Source organism: Neltuma alba, unplaced genomic scaffold (assembly GCF_004799145.2).
Source record: "Neltuma alba isolate B1F8T4 unplaced genomic scaffold, ASM479914v2 tig00013693_pilon, whole genome shotgun sequence".
NCBI classification, from domain to species: domain Eukaryota; kingdom Viridiplantae; phylum Streptophyta; class Magnoliopsida; order Fabales; family Fabaceae; genus Neltuma; species Neltuma alba.
Window position 1 is genome coordinate 1 of NW_021637857.1, and position 10,859 is coordinate 10,859.

At 34.7% G+C, this 10,859-nt stretch overlaps 2 protein-coding genes across 2 annotated transcripts; one reads left to right on the forward strand and one right to left on the reverse strand.

Annotated features, from left to right (window-relative positions):
- Positions 1-179: 179 nt before the first annotated feature.
- Positions 180-3,954, reverse strand: LOC114738825 (protein FAR1-RELATED SEQUENCE 5-like). The gene is made up of 2 exons (XM_028926884.1): positions 3,873-3,954; positions 180-674 (listed from the first exon to the last, which is right to left on the reverse strand). Coding segments are annotated over exons 1-2 (456 nt in total). The 5' UTR covers positions 3,874-3,954; the 3' UTR covers positions 180-219.
- A 274-nt stretch (positions 3,955-4,228) lies between these two features.
- LOC114738823 (protein FAR1-RELATED SEQUENCE 5-like) lies at positions 4,229-8,091 on the forward strand. The gene is made up of 3 exons (XM_028926881.1): positions 4,229-4,454; positions 5,117-5,498; positions 7,661-8,091. Exons 2-3 carry the CDS (start codon positions 5,127-5,129, stop codon positions 7,880-7,882), a joined length of 594 nt encoding a protein of 197 aa, XP_028782714.1. The 5' UTR covers positions 4,229-4,454; positions 5,117-5,126; the 3' UTR covers positions 7,883-8,091.
- The last annotated feature ends 2,768 nt before the right edge of the window (positions 8,092-10,859 follow it).

Here is a 10,859-nt window from a genome sequence, read left to right on the forward strand (position 1 = left end):
TCAGTGCTTCCAACCCCCATTAAAAACTAACACTGACCGTTAGAATATTCACATTACTGTTAACATTTTTAACGGTAAGAGGTAACATGGCTGCGGTTTAACATTTCCAAGGCAACCTTGAATCTGAAGAAACTTATGGGACAACAATTCTCCTGAGTGAAAACTTTTAGGGTAAATTTGCACCTTAACCCTTATTTAAGTCAATAAAAAAGCTCCAATTCAGAATGTATTATTTAAACCAGAACAAAAGCTCACCGGTGTGATGAACCCATTTGCTGTAACAATTAGAGGATGGTTGTGATCCTTTACAAATCTTGTAACAACCCATTTTCCAGATTTTTCCAACTTCACTAAAATTGTTGCCTTGCAACCTTCTCGAGCACTTGGCCTTGGCTTTTTGTCTGGTCCAATTGTGCCCTTACAATTTGGAGAGAAACCTTGTTTGTTACATCCAAGTCGACGGGCAAGAGTCCTACCATCTACACCTGAACGGCGACGTTGCATGATACGTACTACAAATCCCACCCGTCTAGCATATTCAACATAGTATTTCCTGGCATCTTCTTCAGAATTAAACTCCATGCCCACATAGGGTTCTTGAAATTCAATTCCACCTAATATGCTTGTACTCGTTTCTACAGATCCTTGTTCTCCATCAGTTCCCTTGTCCTCCACTGTCACAAAAATCCACAAGAATTCCAGTTATAAACATTGACCTAAAATAGTTCAATTTGTCATGATATAAAAATTTTCAGCTTCTATTCAGCAGATAAATCACCAGGCTACCAAATAAATCAAACCATAATTTCATAATATATTGATGCAAAAGACTGATTTCACAAAAATTACAAGAAATTAAAGTTTCACTATTAAGAAAACAAAACAAGGTGCCCTGTGTGTTGCATGGAGTTAAAAAATGAGTCATACTATTCATAACTAAGGAATATTATGGCTGCTATAGATTATGCACATGCACACAACTTAGTCAAAAACTTTGTAGAAAGTAACGGTAATAACAATAAAACGTTCACATCGCATATACACTTTTAACCTCAATGCCAGTGTTAAACCAAAAGAAATATAGAAAGCAAGAGAGGGCAGGATCAATAAGATGCAAAATATCTAAAAAAACAATTGTTTCCCAAAATAACTTTAAAAGGTTTGAACCCCACAAAACGATGGCCAAAGTGCACCATGTACACAAGTGGTGTAATAGAAACTAGGCCAGGCCTATTAATCCCAAGAACCACGGTGTTAGATCAGGGTATTGATGAGCCATTATGATTGAGGCTCCTACGTTGCATATAAACTGCCTTCTTGAGTTGAATACAACCAAGCAATTTAGCCAGATTTCTCTACACATGGAATCTAAAGGCAGCAAGGTAAGGTTTCGTGACGATACAGCCACTATCAAGCTAGACTCCTTGAAGAGTTGAGACCTTATGATGGATCTATAAAGACGTTTTGTGACAATACAACCACTATCAAGATTGTGAAAAATCCAGTGCATCATGCTAAGATGAAGCATGTTGAGATAGACCAGCATTTCATCAGAGAAAAGATAGAAGCCAAGCAGATCGATGTCATATATACATCATCAAATCAACAAGTTGCAGATATACTAACCAAAGCCTTGTCAACTACAAAGTTTGATAGAAGCCAAGCAGATCGATGTCATGTATACATCATCAAATCAACAAGTTGCAGATACACTAACCAAAGCCTTGTCAACTACAAAGTTTGAAGGATTCCCAAGCAGGCTAGGAATGAAGAACATCTATTCTCCAACTTGAGGGGGATGTTAGAAGTAGCAAGCCCAAGACCATCTAAATGGGCCTAGTTATTTACCTTTATTAGTTTATTTAAAATTTAATTAGGTAGTTCTAGTATAAATCTGATTAGTATTTATCTTTATCTAGATTTATCTTGATGTGTCTTAGATTTACCCTAGAAGCCTCTATTTATGTATTAACTTTCATCAATAATAAAGCAGAAACGGAGGAGTTAATTACTCAGTGCATTCTTCGTCAAATATGATCAAATTTACAGGGTCGAAAGACCCTGTTAAGGAAGGAAACTGCCGTGGTAAAAAATATGGGAAGGTAAGAAATGATTTGATGGTTCAATGTCATTGCATCATCATGGTGCTATCATAATTTAACACCAATAGACTAGGTGTGCCATACAAATAGAAACTTAGTTATCTCTCAAATAATATATGAGTTTATTTATTAGCATGTGTGAGATCAAGAATCATCCTAACAAACCCCCCCCCCCCCCCAAAAAAAAAAAAAAAAGAAAAGAGGAAAACAGGGAAGAAATAATGTAAATTGGTTCCAAAAAGCAACCCAATCTCTTTACATATAAGATAAAGGGCACTATGGAAAAAACTTCCATCAGCTGAAACTCATAAGAAAGCTAAGAAACCAGCCTGTCCTACTAAAATTAAATATGTGTATTCTCCAACTGAAACACCTAACACTCCAGAAGAGAGAACAAAACTTCAATGCTCTTATTCTCCTTTTAGTCCCAAACTTCCATAAGATAGAGCAGAAGATCTCCAGTTTCAGTCAAAATCTTCCTGCAAATTTCCAAGCTACCTCACAGTGCATAAAGCCGAAAAGATAAGATTATTTTGTAACTTCTGTGGCAAATAACTCCCACAATCATGCATAAAGAGCCAAAGTCCTAGCTAAAGAAGTGTTGACAAGTCATTTATTTTTATAAAAATCCTATCAGTTGGAAAAGGATAAGCTTATAAATACCTCTTTAATAGAGAGCAAGAGTTGAAAATTGACACTGAGATTGAAGCTAAGTTTCAAACGAATGTGCAAATGAAAAAGTTAAATCCAAGTTCTTCCTATCCTCTATTCTTCTGTCATTTTCCATTACTGCTCAAACTGTTGCTAATTCTCATTGTTTAGAGCAGAACAACAGCCTCCTATATTTTCCCTTCTTGTTTATTTTAATAGAAGACATTCAGAATCCACAGGGTCATCAATATGTACCCAAAGCCTTCACTTGCTTTTGCAGCAATAACAGCCAAACCAGACCATGTATATCGCATACCATGACCCAGCCAAAAAATTTCACAATAAGTTCCTTAGCATCTGCTACTGTTTCTCCTTGTAGATATCTGTCTTATCACTCATCAGTGAATATGTTAATAGACACTCATTATTCTTTAAATATGAATCTTAACATCAGTTTCTAAAAATTTGTCCAATGCTACCAATATGCACTCAAGCACTTCAATGTTGACAATCGATAAAAAGATTGAAATTACTTATCTTCTATATGATAAAATAGTCAAAGTCAAATTTCCCTTGCAAAATCTACAACTTTAAAAGGAAATAATTTCAGTTCAGAAAACTACCCCTTCCTGGGGGCAAGAAAACAGTTAACAAGAGATAATAAGTTAGAATGACTACACCAAATTACCCAAAATATCTCAAACACCACAATCTTAGAAATCTTACTCCTAAACTTCAGGTACCAAAAACACATCATATTCATAACACACTAATCAATTTGATAAGCCTCAATAAATTCAATAATTTCCAACACCCACTGGTCAACAGAGAACTTTCTGTCTTGGTTCGAAATAGTTTTGAAGTAAAAGATTACCCACCCCATAACTGTCCCATAATAGCAATATCCAAGCAATTCTCTTCACATTAAGTTGTTACAGTACAAGCCTTTTTCTTGGGAGGGAAAAAAAACACAGCTACAAGGAAGTGAAGGATTCCCACTAAGAGGCCATGCTAGCAAACAGTACATAAGGTGCAAAAATATGATTGTGCCAGTGACCGTCTGTATATTTGAAAACGGAAACCGAACCGAAAATAACAAACCAAAACACCATTACTTACTGAGAATAGAAATGGAAGATCCTTCCGCTTTGCAACGTTAGGCGATATTTTACTGCGAAGCTTCAAAAGAACTCAATAAAAGTCGAAGAGAGAGAGAGAGGTTTACAGTAGAATGAAAGGAGGGCAGAGGATAAAAACGACACCATATGATTTCGCATTTGGGCTGTCTCCAGTTGGCCTGCAAGGTAAGAAACGTTGACCGTTAGTTAGATCTAACGGTGGATAAATATAAATATAACGACGTCGTTTTTCCTGAGAGATCCTCGCCCTTCAATGTTCTAGAAAATCATGACCGTTGGTTCACAAACAAAGGTAAAAACCCAGTCACTTGCTCCTTTCTTCCTCCGGCGCTGGAAAGGATTGTGGTGGTATGTGAAGGCTTTCTCGGCGTGAAAGCTCGACGGAGGGAGGTTTTCTGGGTTCGAATGCTACGGCAGAGAAAGAATAAAAAATCGTCGACTAAGTACTGAAGAAAACGAAATGTGGACGAACGAGGCTATTTGGCTCGATGTTAGGGTTTAAAGAGTGACAAAATTTAGAGGAAGAACAGAGCAAGTGAGAAAGCATCAATGGTTTGCTAATGTAATTTTCCCCCTCCTCAGCTATTGTTTGGATTGGTTTCTGGTCTTTTGGAGTTTTGAAATTTACCTTCTTTTTTTTTTTTTATAGTGCAGAATCAATCAAAGAAAGTATTTTTTTGGTGTTATGTTAGATTAGATGAATACTCTGAGAGTTTTGCTGCTGTTAGGCAAAGTTATTTTTTATGTTGAATAGTGCTTGATGGGTGCGACAGGGGGGAAAAAAACTTTAGATTGGTGACTGATATAAGGCACATTTTTAGTCATATTGATCATTGGTGATTGCTGTTTTGTGTGATTATTGTAAACGTTTTCTTGGTGATTGGTGTCATTGGATAATTTTTTTCCTTGTGCTGGATAATGCTGAATGATGTTTTATTGTGATTGTCTTCTGTATTGCTTTGTTATGTTGGATAATGGTAGTGCCTAATGACTTTATAAATTGTTGAATTGGTTTTTTTCCCTTTCTCAAGGTGAATGTAAAATTTTGAAATATTGAATGAGCTTATAAATCATTGAATGTATGCATATCTTTTTGAAGGGGAATAAAAATTCCGTTCAATTACAGCAACATTTTAAGCAATATCCAAATTTTAACGCAAAAAATGGTAAAAATGAATGTTTGAATGTCAAATAAAATAATGCACTTGTAATCATCTTGTGTAGGTTTGATTAGATGGATACAAATTTAACCCCAAGATTGGGACTTGAATTTGAAACTTTGGAAGAAGCATGGCAATATTGGTCGAGTTATGGTGGCAAAACTGGATTTGGTGTTAGAAAGCAGTATTTCAGCAAGAGTAGGAAGGATGGCACCATTACTTCATATAAATATGTGTGTTGCAAGGAAGGTGTACGAAGACCAGATAAAAGAGATTATAAAACAATCCATCCTCGACCAGAGACAAGAACAGGATGTAAAGCAAGAATGACTGTGTCACGCATAAATGGAAAATATAGAATTGTTGACTTTGTTGACGAGCATAATCATCCGCTTCATTTTCCAGAAACAGTGCATTTGAAAGCATCCCAACGGAAAGAGAATGAGGTTCAAGCACACTAACTTGAAAATATTCTAAATTAATGTGCACCGTTTAATAATAGGATATTTCATTTGTCCTATTTTCTTTACTTTTTTACTCTTGGAATGAGGGAAAAAAATAAATGTTCATGACTGATAATTGAATGCAACTTTTTAGATTAGAGAACCAATTTTTCACAATGTATATAATATGTGCTGCATTTTGATGAATGATGACATTCAATCCACCCCAAGCGTCACACGCCCCTAGATCAGCATGAGTGCAGCATGGATTAGAATTAACTCATAAAATTTCCTGATTTTCTTATTTTTGGCATTGGTTTGCTAATGGCAGTTCCAAACTATCTGAACCCTTAAATCTTGAACTGGTCAGTGCTGCTTTGTGAATGAAATGTTTGGTCATTTACTCTTTACTGAGCTCAGTGATTATTCCTATTATATGATTATGGATATGTACTTAGTCAACACTTAACAGAGTGAGAAAATATGCACTTTGGATTTATTATCTTCATCCTTTAGATTGTTCTGACCAATATTCAAATCTGCTGTGTATAGAGTATCCTGAATCTCAGCATGTAGAATGTGCTCAGATTTCTCTTGCCCAAGTGTTTTCGTACTTTCCATAACTTGGGAGTCTTTTACTTGATGGGCCTGCATTAATGTTTGGATAGACTCTGCGTTTCTAAGTGATGGTTTTGCCAATCACCTTATCCTTCTTCCTGAGCCTTTTAACTACATGTAGTTTAAAATGAAAGTTTGAGCTTAGTCTATTTGGCCTCGAATGGCTACTTAAATTGAGAGCACTTCTGGCCACGAAGTGAGATTCATCAGTTTTTCAGTGAGAACATCTCTCTCATTAATCACATGCAAATATCCTTGTTTTTTCTCGTATGTTCTGATTGATGTAAAATTTCCATTTTGTAGTCAGACAGTGACTTGTGAATTTCTCCAGGAGAATTGGAAAAGCATTGTTGCCCCTATCTTCTACTAGTAAATCAATTATGCACCCTTTACAAATGCTAATCTTAGCCCTGTTTAGCAAATCCTTAAATAATCTGCTGACTCCCTATCTTGAGAAGGATAAATGTATGGTGCCTATGCGTGATGCTTCATCTGCATATCAACACTGTTTGATTGTTGGGGCACAGAAACTATAAACTAATAATGATCGACCTCGGCACCCGGTTCATGTTGGACTGGATTGGGTGGCAGTGAGGGTAAGAAACTTATCAAGCAAGGAAGGACATGTCATCTAGAAGTTTAGTTTTCAATCCGCAAGCTCTAGTGTGGGTGAGAGACAGTCCTTGTTGGTTCATAATATTCTATGAAAAAGAAGATAAATGGCTGTGTTGCTTGCATTAGGGTGTGAAGCTCTCGCATAGATTCTGATAACTTAGTATGCATGTTCGGGTACATCTCTTGGGATCTGTCGGACTTACTAAAAATGTCATTTTATTTCTAAAAGTTTTTATGATTCCTGATGGAAGTTTATTATTATTAGGACTAACTTTGGAATGCATTTAAACGTGCTGTTCTTGGCCAGTTCTTTTGTTTGGTCAAGTTGACTAAGTGCCCAACAACAACAATAAGCCTTATCCTATTAGATGGGGTCGGCTACATGAATCACACGACGCCATTGTGTTCTATTAACAACCAAGTGCTTAGAAAGTGCCCCCAACCCCCCCTCGGGGCACGGCACAAAAGAAAAAGCGCAGAACATGCTTCCTTTATTTGCTTTTTGAATGAACGGATCTGTTTGTTAAGATGTTAATAATATACTCCCTCTGGTCTGATTTATAGGGAAACTTCTAGAAGTATTTTTGGTCCAAAATATAGGGTAACGCGGAATGTCAACAAACTCTCTCCCTATATTACCCCTTTCCTTGTTCTTATAATTATGCATTAGTGCTCTTGGAAGCTGGAAATCTGCTGATAATTACTTTTAATGAATAACGTCATACAAGGAAATAACTAGCATTTTTTGAGCTGATTAAGTATATAACCAATTTTCCCTAAGATGCGTGACATATTTGGGATATCCCAATATTTAAGACTAGAGAATTTTGTTGAATCAACTTCTTCATGCTTCTCATAGTTTTCTCTATGTTGTACTATTGTTATGTTATGTTTATAATGCATGTCTTTTTGCAACCATTTGGTATTCTCAGGATGAGAAAGATGTAAAAATCCGGGAATTGGCTGCCGAGTTACAGCGTGAGAGAAAGCGAAGAGCAGTTCTCCAACAACAGCTTGAGATAATTTTGAGAGATGTTGAGCAACATTCTGATAAAGTATCCAAAACCATTAATGATGCTCTTCAGAGAGTGAAAGAGGTTGAAGAGAAAGGGAATAGCACGTCACCCTCCTCAAAGCTTGATGCTGCTAAGTAATGCCAATTTGATTCATGTTTATACGAAAAGGGGTACATCATCTTGAAACGTAATACTTTTTCTACGGCTTGAAAACAATAGTTTTCAGCTAGTTCTTGTAGAAACAACACAAATATCCATATAATAATTTAATTTGCTGACTCTTTGTACCAGAATAAAGCATAAACTCAAAAAGATAGAAAAGCATATTTTGACCTTTTCGCAACCAAGAGGATGACCCATGGGCCATGGCTTAGTTTCCTTTCTTCTTTCTTGGCATCAATGGAGATGAACGAGAGGGATACCAAGAAATGGGATGAAAGATGTGTTAATCATGGCTTTAGGTTTGCTCAACCCCCTCTCCCCCCCCCCCCCCCAAAAAAAAAACTTAATTTAACTGACATCTCCAGCGGTTTTATTCATTAAAAACCAAGCAGCATATGCCTTACGCAACTATTTAACTATGCTCCAGATTCTCATGCTATGCGTATGCATAAAACTAAGCATTAGCTATATGTAAATGCACACATAACTAATTAATTTATTTTATCCATATATTTAGGAATATGACAGTTAAGTTAATAATTTTGTATTGATGTATATCAAATTAAATTTGGTCCTAAAAAATTTCATCTCCGTGGCAAGTACTTTATTTTTTGGACCATTGGGGGCAAGTTAAATGCTTGAAATAGCTAGGAAGAACAAACTTACAGAACTTTTCATCAATAAAGTTGGTTTTATGGCAGATCATAAGGTCATTGACGTGTTTATGGGAAGTTTGAAATAAGGAAACACTCGTACATCTTAGAATTTACTACTTGACGCCTCCAAATGATACACTTGAAGGTCAACACATCAAAGGCTTTTTTTTTTTTTTTTTTGCACTAAGGTTTTTAATTGCATATGTGTATTAGTTTTTTATAAGCAAAATTATGTACTTAGTTCTCCAACTTTATAAAAGATTTTAGTTACGCCCTTTAATTATAAAAGGACTGAAGTATATGGTGCATCAAGTTTTAGTTTTGCATTCTAAATTTAAAAAGTATGTTTTTAGTTCCTTAATCTCACTAACAAAAAAAGCTAACTTTGCAATTTAAAAATATGACTCAATATTTAAATACTGATATATTAAGTTTTAATTTAAATATGTAAATTAAAAAATTATTTAAAATAACACCTTACTTTTATCATTGAAAAAATTATCTAATTAATCTTAAAAATTTATATTAAAACATTTTTAAAATTATAATTATTTTAAGGACTAGTTTTATTTTTATTTTTTTAGAGTAGATCCAAAACCATAATTTAAAAACCTGGTCATGAAAAATTTAAAAAGTTAAAATTAAAAGTATTTTTAAATTATCATAGAAATAATCACGTTTGTTGACATCTTTTTTTATGTTTTATTTCAAAATTTTTTTAGTTTACATATTTTATATTAAAAATTAATGTTAGTATTTAAATGTCGAGTCATTATTTAGAAATTGCCGAGTATTTTTGCTTAGTGAGACTAACGGGAAGGGTGGAAATAGGTCAGGCTTTACCCTTAATAGGCTTGCCCTGTGGTGAGGCCTATTGGCCTAAGCCTGACCTGCAGCCTGTGAAAAGCCTTTTGTTTGGTTTAAGCTTGGCTTGTAATTAGGCCTATCTTGGCCTGTGACATGTTAAGAGGCCTATTTTTTTAACAAATTTCAAACACACATAAATAAATTCAAAATTACAATAATTCAACCCAATTTATCTAAAATACAAATAGAAAATATGAAATTATCAAATTAACACAATTTGTTTTTGCTAGTTGCTACAATTACAACAAACCATCAAACCGCAAAGCATTAAGTCTTTCAATATGAGTGCTCCTGTTTCTACAGAATCTACACGGGTATTTCCCCCATAATTTTTATTCATATTTTTCCATAACAAATTATTAAAATAAATATATGGGTAGGGAACCATGATACACCGAGAGTACCATGGGAGGAGGTTTAATGTCTTTGCATAATATATACATTGATAGCCAAATGGCCAAAAGAACAATAAAAAAAAAAGAGCTCGTAAAAGAATGGGAAAGACTATTCTGTATGTATCAATTAAAACATAAGGGCATATGCACCAAAAAATATAAGAGGCAAAGGGGCGTTGGCCGGCTTGGACCAAAATCTTACTCGTCCAAACTAATAACTACTCATAAGCAAACCAAGCCTATTTACAATTTTAGCCTAAAAAAAAAAAGATAATAGGTCCCAGGCTGCCTGACAGGCCTAATAGACTTATTACCAGGCCTGAGCCTGGCCTAATAAAGTAAACAGGCCTTTTACAGACCTAAGCATGTTTTGATATTTAAATAGGTTAGATTAGGTTAGGCCATTTACAGGTTAGGCTATAGGTCCCTACAGGCCGCCTGACCTATTTATATCCCAACTAACGGGGTTAAATTTAAAGGACTAAGAATATATTTATTAAACTTCAAGGATTAAAATGAAATTTTATGTAAACTTAAGTGACTCAACAATACTTTAGCCTTTTAAAAATAACTTCTTAGTTATGTTCTTTAACCCTACCACCATTAGTATTAAATGGTAATTTTTTGTAATAATTATTGTTATTTTGAAAATTAAACTTAATATGTTGATGATTGAGGATGTTTATCTACATTTCAATTCTAATGCTGGTATTTTTTGTCAAGAACATTAGGAATTTGAAAAATAAATTTATAAAATTGAGGGGTAAAGAAAAAGGTTATAGATTTTTAATTATTTTCTTTCAAATATATTCTTTCATACGCAAACATATATTTTTGGAGCCATGGGCCAATTAGTAAAAATTCCATAAAAAGCAATAATTTCAATTGCATATTTGGTTTGCACTCAAAAAATGGCTATATGCTTATGTTACGGGGGAAAAAAAGGCCACATGCTTATGGAACAGGAGCTCGCAAGCTAGATTACCTTGCATTGCGACCAAAAATCTTCTGCAAAATTTGATGGTGGATTTTATG